Source organism: Haematobia irritans, chromosome 2 (genome assembly GCF_050003625.1).
Source record: "Haematobia irritans isolate KBUSLIRL chromosome 2, ASM5000362v1, whole genome shotgun sequence".
In the NCBI taxonomy this organism is placed as follows: Eukaryota; Metazoa; Arthropoda; class Insecta; order Diptera; family Muscidae; genus Haematobia; species Haematobia irritans.
The window spans coordinates 44464883-44480061 of NC_134398.1; the positions used below are offsets into that span (position 1 = coordinate 44464883).

At 34.1% G+C, this 15179-nt stretch overlaps 1 protein-coding gene across 1 annotated transcript; it reads left to right on the forward strand.

Annotated features, from left to right (window-relative positions):
* Positions 1 to 1961: 1961 nt before the first annotated feature.
* On the forward strand, positions 1962 to 14968 carry LOC142227509 (uncharacterized). Its single transcript, XM_075298057.1, has 7 exons — positions 1962 to 2130; positions 2197 to 2429; positions 2496 to 3120; positions 3175 to 3405; positions 14110 to 14266; positions 14368 to 14507; positions 14604 to 14968. The coding sequence occupies exons 1-7, from the start codon at positions 2026 to 2028 to the stop codon at positions 14844 to 14846; spliced, it is 1734 nt and encodes a 577-aa protein (XP_075154172.1). The 5' UTR covers positions 1962 to 2025; the 3' UTR covers positions 14847 to 14968.
* Positions 14969 to 15179: the final 211 nt, after the last annotated feature.

Below are 15179 nucleotides of genomic sequence, written 5' to 3' on the forward strand. Positions count from 1 at the left end.
GATCGGTTTATATGGGGGCTATATATGATTATGGACTGATATGGACCACTTTTGGCATGGCTGTTAAATATCATAACTACCATCACGTACCAAATGTCAACCAGATCGGATGAATTTTGCTTCTCCAAAAGGCACCGGAGGTCGAATCTGGGGATCGGTTTATATGGGGGCTATATATAATTATGGACCGATGTGGACCATTTTGTGCATGGTCATTAAAGACCATATACTAACACCATGTACAAAATTTCAGCCGGATCGGATGAAATTTTCTTCGCTTAGAGGCTCCGCAAGCCAAATCGGGGAATCGGTTTGTATGGGGTCTATATATAATTATGGACCGGTGTGGACCAATTTTTGCATGCTTGTTAGAGACCATATACTTACACCATGTACAAAATTTCAGCCGGATCAGTCGATAGCTTGTTTCGTTCGGAAGTTAGCGTGATTGCAACAGACGGACGGACGGACATGCTCAGATCGACTCAGAATTTCACCACGACCCAGAATATATACTTTATGGGGTCTTAGAGCAATATTTCGATGTGTTACAAACGGAATGACAAAGTTAATATACCCCATCCTATGGTGGAGGGTATAAAAAAAAAACATAATCAAAGTATCCTAAAAGTGCTATGGAATTTTCCTACATACAGCTTAGCAGTCACACGAGGCCAGTGAGCGTGAATATAGTCAGGAACATCAGGGTGGCAACTGATCATGGACCGTTGTTGAGATTCAAACAAAAAATCAAAATGTCCAACAAGTGATTTAGAATTTTCATACATATAGCTCAGCAAATACACGAGTCTTATGAGCAAGTAAATTGTCAGGGACATCAAGATGGCGACCGATCATGGACTTTGCTGTAATTCAAAAAAAATCAAACTGTCCTAGAATTGCTGTGGAAATTTTATATATACAGCTCAGCAATCACACGAGGCCATTGAGCATGAATTTAGTCAAAGAAATCAGAATGGCGACCGATCATGGACCGTTGCTGAGATTCAAAAAAAAAATAATCAAACTGTCCTACAAGTGCTGAATTTTCATGCATGCAGCTCAGCAACCACACTAAGCCAGTGAGCGTGAATATAGTCAGGGACATCAGGAGGGCGACCGATTATGGACCGTTACTGAATGCTATGGAATTTTCATACATACAGCTCAGGAAGTACACGAGACCAGTAAGCGTGACTATTGTCAAAGACATCAGGATGGCGACCGACCATGGACTCGTGCTGAAATTAAAAAAATAATAATAATAAACCTGTCCTACAAGTGCTGTGGGATTGTCATACATACAGTCCAGGAAGTACACGAGGCCAGTGAGAGTGACTATAGTCAAAGACATCAGGATGGCGACCGATCATTCACTTGTAGGAATATTTCTTAATTCTTAGCAAGGGATACAAGAAAAATTCCTACAAGTACTGTAAAATGTTCATACATACATCTCAACAGCCACACGAGACCAGGATGGCGATCGATCATGGACCGTTGCTGAAATGAAAGTAAAATCAAAATAATGGAATATTTCACACATATAGATCAACATACATAAGGAACTTGACATGAATATTCCGAAATCAGTCCATGTCTAGCGAAGTCTAGCAATGAGAATATCGAAAACATTCGGCCATTGGTCCCGTAGTGTAGTGATGGTAAAAGTTTCGTAAAGTTAACGAAATTATTCACGAACATAGAGCCAAAAAAAAAATTCATAGATTAATGGAAACTTTTTGTAAGTGTAATGATTTTTCTTTGAAATAACGAAATGTTTCATAATATTAATGTAGCCTTTCATAGTTTTTGTCATATTTTACTTTATTCGTTACTTGATGCAGTACTTGGTTCAAAATGAAAAAAAAACAATCTCATTATTTCTATAATGTGACCCGAGTCGACTTAGTTCTCTTCATTATTAACATGACCTTATACTTCATATTTTTGAAAGGCATTTTATTTTCATATGAACTGTCAATCAATGTAATTTAATTATCGTCGAAAAAATAATTCACAGAAATGTTAACAAATCTTACACAAAAATCCAATAAATCAACGAATAGATTTTTGAAAGCTCTTCTTAGACATAAACGCCATTATGATTTTGTGAGAAATGTTGAAGAGGTAATGTAAGGTAATGAAAAATATTTATCACTGTTGTTTTTTTTTTTCTTTTTATTTTCTTCACAGATTGAAGCTTGCCATCGTCGTCAGGATTTTCGAGAAGATATTCAGGATATTTGTGAATTTATTAGAACAACCGAAAGCTGTAATGGGGCAGTTGGTATTATCAATTATTTAGAATTTTGTGTTTGTACCCTAAAATGGGATGTAACAGCCATGTGGGGTTTACCCTCCCTGGCTGTGGGCTTAATGATTCTATTCATTTATATAGTAAATTTATATATCAATGGACGATATTTGTAAGTGGAGAAGTTTCGTTGATGGACCAGAAATTCTATGAAATTTCATTTTTTATTTCTTTATAGCCTCTTGCCCAATTGCATAGTTTTGTCAAATTATTTCAATATGAGAAATTATGACTTTGGTTGTGTGGTCTTGGGTATCCTATTCACTTTACCCTATAATCTTACCATGATTTTTGCTTGTATGGAATATAATCGCTCCGATTCTTTACTTCATGCCCAGACATTTGGTAAAATGTTTACATGCTTCGTTATGGGTCTGTGTTTGGTCTCGTATCGTGGAAGTTATCATTTCAATGGCAGACTATTTAGAAGAGATCTTTTCTTTCTAACCATTTCGACTGTATATTTGTATTTGGCTATTTCCCGAGAGATGATTAATGAAAACAGAAAACCTCATCTGAAATATAAGCCCATGATTCATATACACAGCTATATAATCTTAGTCATTTATGTGGGTTTTTTGGTGAATATTATTTTTTTCTCGAAGCCAAAGAAGCTAAACCCTTCAAAAATCTCAGATCCAAATTATATACCCAGTAGCTCAGAGTCTATGGAAAGTGATGCCTATCCCTATGTCCATTATAATCCTGTGGTAAAGGATATAAGTCCTGGTATTTTGTTTTTTCATTGTATAAACCCCTCGAAAGTTTTGAAGCATCATATTTTACCCTTAAGGATATTAATGGTAAGTCACAATGCAAAAGGAAATTCTACGCTTCTAAAATTTCTTTCCTTTCAGTTTCCTTTCTATGTCCTCTACGCTATCTTTATTCCGGTTGTTAATCGTGAACGTCTTCTCAATGGCTGGTGTAAGTTTATATTCTGTTGCAGTTGTCTAGGATTTCCTCTCTATGCGATTACTTTGCAATTTGACTCATTAACGATGCTTTTCTTGGCACTACAAGGCATAATGGCCACTTTGCTGGTTATGGTTTTAACTCATGCACAAAGGATACCAACTCATCATGAGGTAATACTACAAATTGTATATCAATTTGTACAAAGCATATTATTTCGAATAAGGCACAGAGAATTCATAGATAATTTAGGGTATAGCAGATGGCACAGTAGAAGATTAAAAAAAAAATAACAACAGAGAACGGTTTGGAGCAAATATAACCGGAAAATATCAAACAAACAAAAAAGCCCAATATTATTCCAATATTTTGTTTCTATATAAAATGTTTTTCTCAATTTTATTTCTATAGAAAACTTTGTCAAAATTTTATTACTATAGAAAATTTTGTAAAAATTTTATTTCTATAGAAAATTTTATCAAAATTTTATTTCTATGGAAAATTTTGTCAAAATTTTATTTCTACAGAAAATTTTGTCAAAATTTAATTTCTATAGAAAATTTTGTCAAAATTTTATTTCTATAAAAAATTTTGTCTAAATTTTACTTCTATAGAAAATTATGTCAACATTTTATTTCTACAGAAAATTTTGTACAAAATTGATTTCTATAGAAAATTTTGTCAAAATTGTATTTCTATAGAAAATGTCAATATTTTATTTCTATAGAAAATTTTATCAACATTTTATTTCTATAGAAAATTTTGTCATAATTTTATTTCTACTGAAAATTTTATTTCTAGAAAATTTTGTTAAAATTTTATTTCTATAGAATATTTTGCCAGAACTTTATTTCTATAGAAAATTTTGTCAAAATTTTATTTCTATAGAAAATTTTGTCAAAATTTTATTACCATAGCATATTTTGTCAAAATTTTATTTCTATAGAAAATTTTATCAAAATTTTATTTCTATAGAAAATTTTGTCAAAATTTTATTTCTACAGAAAATTTTATCAAAATTTTATTTCTATAGAAAATTTTGTCAAAATTTTATTTCTATAAAAATTTTTGTCAAAATTTTACTTCTATAGAAAATTATGTCAAAATTTTATTTCTATAGAAAATTTTGTCAAAAGTTGATTTCTATAGAAAACTTTGTCAAAATTTTATTTCTATAGAAAATGTTGTCAACATGTTATTTCTATAGAAAATTTTATCAATATTTTATTTCGCTTGATTTATTTTGTTTCTTGTTCGATCTGTTTCGGTTTAAATAAAATTCTTTATTTTGCCAAGCTTGATATCTATCTATCTGTTGATCACCGACAGACGAAGAACATTTCGAACAACAACATCAGCCAACAGTGCAATAGCGAAAGTTGACGAGAGCAGTGATGCTTTAATAAGAATTTTTGTGTATAGTGATTGATTTATACGTAAGTTGGAGATAATAGTTACGGCTTAACATTTATGTTAGCCTGGCAGATGATGTTTAGAATAAGATGTTTTTGTAATTGATCTATGTATTTGAAATTTGTATTAATTGTTTAATTTAAGTTAACCTAATTAATTAATTAATATTATAATAAATGTAAAAAATGTTTATAGATCATACACCTCTGATGAAGCAATTCAACGAAAATTGCGAAATATTAGGACGGATGAATTAAAAATAATAAAAACAAATAGATCTCAAGCTTGGCAAAATAAAAAATTTTATTTAACATTTTATTTCTATAGAAAATTTTATCAACATTTTATTTCTATAGAAAATTTTGTTAAAATTTTATTTCTACTGAAAATTTTATTTCTAGAAAATTTTGTTAAAATTTTATTTTTTCTATAGAATATTTTGTCAGAACTTTATTTCTATAGAAAATTTTGTAAAAATTTTATTTCTATAGAAAATTTTGTCAAAATTTTATTTCTATAGAAAATTTTGTCAAAATTTTATTTCTAGAGAAAACTTTGTCAAAATTTTACACTATAGAAAATTTTGTCAGAACTTTATTTCTATAGAAAATTTTGTCAAAATTTTATTTCTATAGAAATTTTTGTAAAAATTTTATTTATATAGAAAATTTTGTTAAAATTTTATTTCCATAGAAAATGTTGTCAAAATGTTATTTCCATAGAAAATTTTGTCAACATTTGATTTCTGTAGAAAATGTTGTCAACATTTTATTTCTGTAGAAAAATTTGCCAACATTTTATTTCTTTAGACAATTTTGTCAACAAATTATTTCTTTACACAATTTTGTCAAAATTTTAGTTATATAGAAAATTTTGTCAAAATTTTATTTCTATAGAATTTTTTATACCCACCACCATAGAATGGTGACGGGGGTATAATAAGTTTGTCATTTCGTTTGTAACACATCGAAATATCGATTTCCGACTATATAAAGTATATATATTCCTGATCAGGGAGAAATTCTAAGACGATATAACGATGTCCGTCTGTCTGTCTGTATGTTGTAATCACGCTACAGTCTTCAATAATGAAGCAATCGTGCTGAAATTTTGCACAAACTCGTCTTTTGTCTGCAGGCAGGTCAAGTTCGAAGATGGGCTATATCGGTCCAGGTTTTGATATAGTCTCCATATAAACCTACCGATTTGGGGTCTTGGGCCTATAGTTTTTATTCAATTTGCCTGAAATTTGAAATCTAGAGGTATTTTATGACCATAAAGAGGTGTGCCGAAAATGGTGAGTATCGGTCAATGTTTTGGTATAGCCCCCATATAGACCGATCTGCCGATTTTATTTCTTGGGTTTATAGCAACCGCAGTTTTTATCCAATTTGCCTGAAATTTGAAATCTAGAGGTATTTTATGACCATAAAGAGGTGTGCCAAAAATGGTGAGTAGCGGTCCATGTTTTGGCATAGCCCCCATATAGACCGATCTCCCAATTTTTCTTCTTGGGCTTATAGAAACCGCAGTTTTTATTCAATTTATCTGAAATTGGAAATCTAGAGGTATTGTAGGACCACAAATACGTGTGCCAAAAATTGTGAGTATAGATCCATATTTTGGTATAGCCCCCATATAGACCGATCTCCCGATTTTACTTCTTGGGCTTATAGAAATCGTAGTTTTTATCCAATTTGCCTGAAATTTGAAATCTAGAAGTATTTTATGACCATAAAGAGGTGTGCCAAAAATGGTGAGTATCGGTCCATGTTTTGTTATAGACCGATCTCCCGATTTTACTTCTTGGGCTTATAGAAACCGCAGTTTTTATCTGATTTGCCTGAAATGGTAAATATTCTGGTATTTTAGGCTCACAAAAGCGTGTATCGGATTAAGTTTTTATCGGTCCATTTGGTAATGCCTCCATATAGGCCGACTTCACTTCTTGAGGGTGTAGAAGGCCGACTGATCATGAAAATTGCTTGAAACTCAATGTAAAATTTCCAAATTTTACCTTTCGGGTGAAAATCTACAGATTTAAGATTTCAAATCGAGACGTTATTTTATAATTTTCTTGCACACTTACAAGAGATGTTGACAATTCCTCTAAAACTCAAACAAAAATGGTTCTTATAAATCCAGAATCTGATATAGTCCTCATATGTGAAATCTTTAAATTTATCTTCCGGAAATGTCCTCAAGCGCTCCTGAAATTTCAAAGGAAACTCTAATATTTGGTTCATGGTGGTGGGTATTTAAGATTCGGCCCGGCCGAACTTACTGCTATATATACTTGTTTTTTATTAACTTTGTCATTCCGTTTGTAACACATCGAAATATTGCACTAAGACCCCATAAAGTATATATATTCTGGGTCGTGGTGAAATTCTGAGTCGATCTGAGCATGTCCGTCCGTCCGTCTGTTGAAATCACGCTAACTTCCGAACGAAACAAGCTATCGACTTGAAACTTGGCACAAGTAATTGTTATTGATGTAGGTCGGACGGTATTGCAAATGGGCCATATCGGTCCACTTTTACGTATAGCCCCCATATAAACGGACCCCAAAATTTGGCTTGCGAGGCCTCTAAGAGAAGCAAATTTCATCCGATCCGGCTTAAATTTGGTACATGGTGTTAGTATATGGTCTTTAACAACCATGCAAAGATTGGTCCACATCGGTTCATAATTATATATAGCCCCCATATAAACCGATCCCCCGATTTGGCTTACGAGGCCCCTAAGAGAAGCAAATTTCATCCGATCCGGCTAAAATTTGGTACATGGTGTCAGTATATGGTCTCTAACAACCATGCAAAAATTGGTCCACATCGGCCCATAATTATATATAGCCCCCATATAAACCGATCCCCCGATTTGGCTTGCGAGGCCTCTAAGAGAAGCAAATTTCATCCCATCCGGCTGAAATTTGGTACATGGTGTTAGTATATGGTCTCTAACAACCATGCAAAAATTGGTCGACATCGGTCCATAATTATATATAGCCCCCATATAAACCGATCCCCCGATTTGGTTTGCGAGGCCTCTAAGAGAAGCAAATTTCATCCGATCCGGCTGAAATTTGGTACATGGTGTTAGTATATGGTCTCTACCAACCATGCAAAAATTGGTCCACATCGGTCCATAATTATATATAGCCCCCATATAAACCGATCCCCCGATTTGGCTTGCGAGGCCTCTAAGAGAAGCAAATTTCATCCGATCCGGCTGAAATTTGGTACATGGTGTTAGTATATGGTCTCCAACAACCATGAAAAAATTGGTCCACATCGATTCATAATTATATATAGCCCCCATATAAACCGATCACCAGATTTGACCTCCGGAACCTCTTGGAAGACCAAAATTCATCTGATTCAGTTGAAATTTGGTACGTGGTGTTAATATATGGCCTCAAACTCCCATGCAAAAATTGGTCGATATCGGTCCATAATTATATATAGGCCCCATATAAACCGATCCCCAGATTTGACCTCCAGAGAAGAGCAAAATTTTTCCCATTCGGTTGGAATTTGGTACGTGATGTTAGTATATGGAATCCAACAACCATGCAGGAATTGGTTCCTATCAGTCCATAATTATATATAGCTCCCATATAAACCGATCCCCAGATTTGACCTCCGGTGCCTTTTGGAGAAGCAAAATTCATCCGATCTGCTTGAAATTTGGTACGTGGTGGTAGTATATGATATTTAACAACCATGCCAAAAGTGGTCCATATCAGTCCATAATCATACATAGCCCCATATAAACCGATCCCGAGATTTGGAGCAAATTTCATCCGAGTGAGTTGAAATTTGGTACATTGTGCTAGTATATGGTCGTTAACAACCATGCCTAACTAGGTCCATATCGGTCTATAGTTATATATGGCCCTCAGATAAATCGATCCCCAATCACACAAAATTGGTCAATATCAAGTTCATAATTGTATATAGCCCCCATATAAGCGATCCCCATATTTCAATTCTTGCTCTCTACGTACAAAAATACCGTATCGTTTCGTAATTATTTGTAGACTTAACTATACATAACTTTTTTGTCTAATATATACCATGTATGGACTAAATCACAATTTAGAAAACGATGTTAAGAAGTTTTAAGATACCACAACCCAAGTAATTCGATTGTCGTTGATAGTCTTTCGTAGAAGTTTCTACGCAATCCATGGTGGTGGGTACATAAGATTCGGCCTGGCCGAACTTGCGGCCGTATATACTTGTTTTTTTTTTTTTAATTTGCTTTCTATAAAAAATGTTTCTCAAAATTTTATTTCTGTAGAAAATTTTGTCAAAACTTTATTTCTACAGAAAATTCAAAAATTATTTCAAAATTTTATTTCTGTAGAACATTTTGTTAAAATTTTATTTCTATAGAAAAATTTTGTCAAAATTTTATTTTCAAAGAATTTTTTTCAAAATTTGACTTAATACGAAATTTTGTATTAATTTAATTCTATAGGAAATTTTGTCTAAATTTTATTATTTCCATAGAAATTTTTTTCAATATGTTTTTCAATTTATTTTATTGAATTTTCTCAAAGTTATATTTCTATAGAAAATTTTGTCAAAACTTTATTTCTTTAGAAAATTGTATCAAAATTTTATTTCTGTAGAACATTTTGTTAAACTTTTATTTCTATAGAAAAATTTGTCAAAATTTTATTTCTATAGAAATTTCTTAAATTTTCTCAAAGTTTTATTTCTATAGAAAGCTAGCGTAACCCGACTCTCTTCGCTACGCCTCCCGAAGCATATTTTCGTTAACTTAGTCAACCATATCCTCTGATCTGAAAACCAATTCGAAAAGATTTGAACTCTTTTAAAAAGTAGGGTCAGGGGAAGTCTGGCACAAAAAGTGAAGTATTGATTAATCACTCAATGGTTTCCACACATGTGTCCCGTACATTTCAAAAAATCAGATTACTTGCTTTTTCGTTTATATACAAAAATCGGGCGGTTATGCAGATGTAAAACGGACCGGCTTAACAAACGTCGGGTAGGGGGTGTTCCCTTTCAACCAATGTTTTGTTTTTTATTTGTTCTGTATTCAAATCGTTCTACATTTCTTGCGAATTTCAAGGGGAGGTTACTTCTCCTCAACATACCGTCCAATAAATCCGTAAAAGTAAAAGTGCTTAAAAATTGACCTTTTAGCTTTTATTAAAGTGTTGGACACGGCAAACATGCCTTTCCCGAACGTATACCGGAAAATGAAGCACCCTCTATGTTGCATGTCAGCTTCATGTAAATTTATGTTTTTTACTTAAAAAGTCTGGCAGAAGCCTGTGGAAAAATCTTAAAATTATGTACCGAGTTCCCATTTATCGACAATCCTCTACCTTCTATTTTCAAAAAATCGTGCAAAAGGAACCCCCCTCCTTCACTCCTCACCGACCAGATATCGTAAATTCACGTACCCCATATTCATTTCAATAACTACTATCCTACTAATATAACCTACCCAACATCCTCTGTAAATTTCAAGTAAATTGGAAAAGATTAATTGTTTCACGGTAAATGTTTGAGGAGAAATGATGTCTTCCTGTGCCCTTTTATTTGTCCCCGACCAAATATTAAAAGATCATATACCTCATATAAATTTCATAATCTCCCCCAAGTTCTCCGTAAAATTTCAGTAAGTCGACAAATTTTAGTTTTTTCACTGTACTTTAAAAAAGTCGGACAAAGGGGAGGCCCCCCTTCTCGACAAAATATCGAAAAATAAAGTAGCTGGTCCTTGCATAATCGCCCCCTTCAACCATCCCTGCAAATTTGAAGCATAATAAATTCATAACCTCGCGCGTTCTCTGTAAATTTCAAGTAAATCAGAATTTTTTTTTTACTGTACTTTAAGCAAAAATCGTGTAAAGGGTTGGCCCCCCTCCGCGACCAAATATCGAAAGATAAAGTAGCGGGTCTTTGTCTAGACATAACCCCTAACTTTCCTTGGAAATTCCACCCAACTCGGAGAACTTTGGCCTAATTTTGACAAAGTCGGGCTAAGGGGTGTCCCCCTCATATCAAAAAATTAGGTACCCAATTTTCACCACATGGTTACCCTCTAAGTTCTCCGAACATTTTTCATATGAAAAAATAAAATTATTTTATAACAAAAGCAACTGCGATGAATTCAAAGTATAAATTTTTGTAATGTGCGCTGTATGTAAAAAAAGATTTCCCGCTTTTCCGTTGAAACTTTTCTTGAAGCTTCTTTGATATAAACATCACAGAGCCCAAGACGTTTCCAACGAATGCAAAACCGTGGTTGGTTCGTGCGTTCTAGAGTTAAAGCGTCTGGAAGGAAAACCCGATTTTGTCAAAATTTTATTTCTATAGAAAATTTTCTCAAAATTTTATTTCTGTAGAAAATTTTGTCAAAATTTTATTTCTTTAGAAAATTTTGTCAAAATTTTATTTCTTTACAAAATTTTGTCAAAATTTCATTTCTTCAGAAAATTTTGTCAAAATTTAATTTCTATAGGAAATTTTGTCTACATTTTGATATTTTCTAATATTTTGCAAAATCTATCAAAACATAAAGAATTCTACCACTATATCAAACAATAAAATAACTACCATTTTTGGTAGAGTGGCAACCGTGGTTTGTAGGTCTACGAGATGAACCCACACTAGAGACCGAGAGCTCGTACACGGCTAGTGAGCTATCATAAAACGGAAAAAATAAAACTGTCCTAAAAGTGCTGTGGAAGTTGCAATACGAGGATGGCGACAAATCACAGATCGTTTGTGATATGAAACAAGTATATACGTCCGTAAGTTCGGCCAGGCCGAAGCTTATGTACCCTCCACCATGGATTGCGTAGAAACTTCTACTGAAGACTGTCATCCACAATCGATCGACTTGGGTTGCGGTAACACTTGCCGATGGCAAGGTATCTTAAAACTTCCTAACACCGTAATATATACCACATAGTCCATACGTGGTATATATTAAACTAAAAAAGGCCGATTAAATACGTTTATAATTAAGTTTAAAGTTTCTATAGAAATAAAATTTTGACAACATTGTCTATAGAAATGAAATTTGGAAAAAATGTTCCATAGAAATAACATTTGGATAAAATTTTCTATAGGAATAAAATTCTGACAAAATTTTCTATAGAAATAAAGTTTTGACAAAATTTTCTATAGAGATAAAATTTTGACAAAATGCTCTATAGAAATTAAATTTTGACAAAATTTTCTATAGAAATAAAATGTTGACAAAATTTTCTATAGAAATAACATTTTGACAATGTTTTCTATAAAAATAAAATTTTGGTAGATTATTTTTGGCTCGAGTTCCAACCATGATTATGAACCAATAAGAACCACTTTTTGTGTGATTGGGGATCGCCTATATATAACTATACACCGATCTGGGGATCGATTTATATGGGGGCTATATATAATTATGGACCGATAAGGACCAATTCTTGCATGGTTGTTAGAGACCATATACTAACACCACGTACCCAATTTCAATCGGATGAATTTTGCTCCTCTAAGAGGCTCCGGAGCTCAAATCTGGGGATCGGTTTATATGGGGACTATATATAATTATGGGCCGATGTGGACCAATTTTTGCATGGTCATTAGAGAACATATACCAATACCATGTACCAAATTTCAGCCGGATCGGATGAAATTTGCTTCTCTTAGAGGCTCCGCAAGCCAAATCGGGGGATCGGTTTATATGGGGGCTATATGTAATTATGGACCGATATGGACCAATTTTCACATGGTTGTTAGAGACCATATACTAACACCATGTACCAAATTTCAGCCGGATCGGATGAAATTTGCTTCTCTTAGAGCAATCTCAAGCCAAATTTGGGGGTCCGTTTATATGGGGGCTATACGTAAAAGTGGACCGATATGGACCAATTTTTGCATGGGTGTTAGAGACCATATACCAACACCATGTACCAAATTTCAGCCGGATCGGATGAAATTTGTTTCTCTTAGAGCAATCGCAAGCCAAATTTGGGGGTCCATTTATATGGGGGCTATACGTAAAAGTGGACCGATATGGCCCATTTTCAATACCATCCGACCTACATCAATAACGACTACTCGTGCCAAGTTGCAAGTCGATAGCTTGTTTCGTTCGGAAGTTAGCGTGATTTCAACAGACGGACGGACGGACATGCTCAGATCGACTCAGAATTTCACCACGAGCCAGAATATTTATGGGGTCTTAGAGAAATATTTCGATGTGTTACAAACGGAATGACAAAGTTAATATACCCCCATCCTATGGTGGAGGGTATAAAAACAAACTTAACTAAAAGTGACGGTCGAAGCAAATGGAATATTTCATACATATAGCTCAGCACCCATACAAGGCCAGAGAGCCGACTACAGTCAGGAACAGCAGTATGGTGACCGATCGTGGACCGTTGATGAAACGCATAAAAATTATCAAAGTTTCCTAAAAGTGCTGTGGAAGTTTCATATATACATCTCAACATCAATACAAGGCCAGTGAGCGTGAATATAGTATCAGGATGGCGACCGATCATGAACCGTTGTGAAATGAATGAAATTAAAAACTAGTATCCAGACTCGCAAGTTGAAAGAAAAGGGAAACTGGTTGAAAGGAAAGGGCTGAGCTATTTCATACAATGAATCGTGCTGAAATGAAAAACAATCAACCTGCCCTAAACTTGCTGTGGAAGTTTCATATATATGCAACTCTGCACCAACACGAAGCCAATGAGCGTCAATATAGTCAGGGACATACATCAGCATGGCGACGGATCATAGACTGTTACTGAAATGGAAAAAATCCAACTGTTCTACAAGTAGAAACCGAGAGCTAATGAAACGTTTCTCAGCATCAACACTCGGTCAGAGGGATAAAATATAGTGAGGGACATCAAAATGGTGCCCGATCATTGGACATTGTTGACAGGCAAGAGAAAAAAATTAAGATTTTTTTAATCTCAACCGAGATTTAAAAAAAAATACAGTAATGACAAAATCGAAAGGTTACCTGAATAAGATGAAGACTTCAGAAAGTGAATATAATCAACGAATTCAGAATGGCGACCGATCATAAATCGTGATGAAATGAAAGAAATTGAACGGCAATTTCTTTAACTCAGCACGATTGATCTCTATTGACCCCGCCGAGCCATTTGTCTATAGTTTCCTTTTTCTTCAGTGTTCGGAATCACTGCTAGGTGAAGGAAAAGGGAACTATAGACAAATGGCTCGGCGCGCGGAATTATAGAAAATGGGGTCAATAGAGATCAATCGTGCTGAGTTAAAGAAATTGCCGCAGGATACTCATAAACGGTAGTGGGACTAAAATCACATAAAAACCAAATAATAGAACCCACTGTGTAATTACTTTTCAAACATTTACAATCAAATCCGAAACCTGTTTCTGTGATTAAATTCATTTAAATGCAATCTCTATTCTTCCCACAGCTTTTATCCCTTTGGGGTCTTATAATCGGCTTTGGAATATCCAATATTCTCGACATGGAAATATGTTGCATTCTATGGCAGTTCCTTAATTTTGGTCTTAATATGGACAATGATGTAATTCTGATATTGGCCTTTCCATTTTGCTATATCTTTGTGGGTGAGTATGGGAACACCTCAAGCGTGTATCCACAACCTGATGGTCATCTCCAATTTAACGGGAATTTATTTATTATCCTATGGTGCTATTCGCAAATATAGAAGGCATATTTGTGGTCACTTTAATGGAGAATGGATATCGTGAAATGGCCTTAGGCTTTGTCATGGGTACCGTACTTTGTATTGCTTATTCAGCGTTACCAGTCATGCTATTCTCTGTATGTTTCAGTAGCGATCATGTGGTAAGTAAAACGACGGCGAGGGGATTGTTGATATCCTCCATTGGAGGTCTATAAATCTTCGATTTCGATTCAACTTTCAATTCGTTGTCATTGCAGTATTCATTGACCGACAATACGACCACAGCCTTTTATTTCATGATAATTGTGGAATGTGTCACTTTGGTGGCATTCTCGCTGAACGGCTACGAATTGCGGCCATCCTGCAGTGCGTTCTTTGGAATTGTGGCCTTCGTATTTACGTTGTACATGATTTTGGAAAATGAGGATGTAATCCATGCGTATGGAACCATACATTCGCAAACAATTTTTGTTGACATTTCTCACAGTCAGTGGGCGTAAAGTTCATGGAATGCATAATGCGGGGACAAACAACCATAACGCTGGGAACAGGATTCAAGCAAATGCGTTATACCAGTTCTTTTAAAATAAAATATGTATGATTTGAGATTTAAAATTTTTTTTTTAAATAAATTACACAAAAATAAAGGAACTGCTATGGGAGATGAGAAAAGTTATTAAATTAACTAAAATATTAAATTAAATTATTACGGTACAGCCAATGGACTTTATTTCACATGAAACCTACAAATAACCCCTATTCTCTTTGAAGCCATTCAATAACATGGGAAAATATTCATGATTTACTTTTCTAAGATTAAATTCTCATAACAT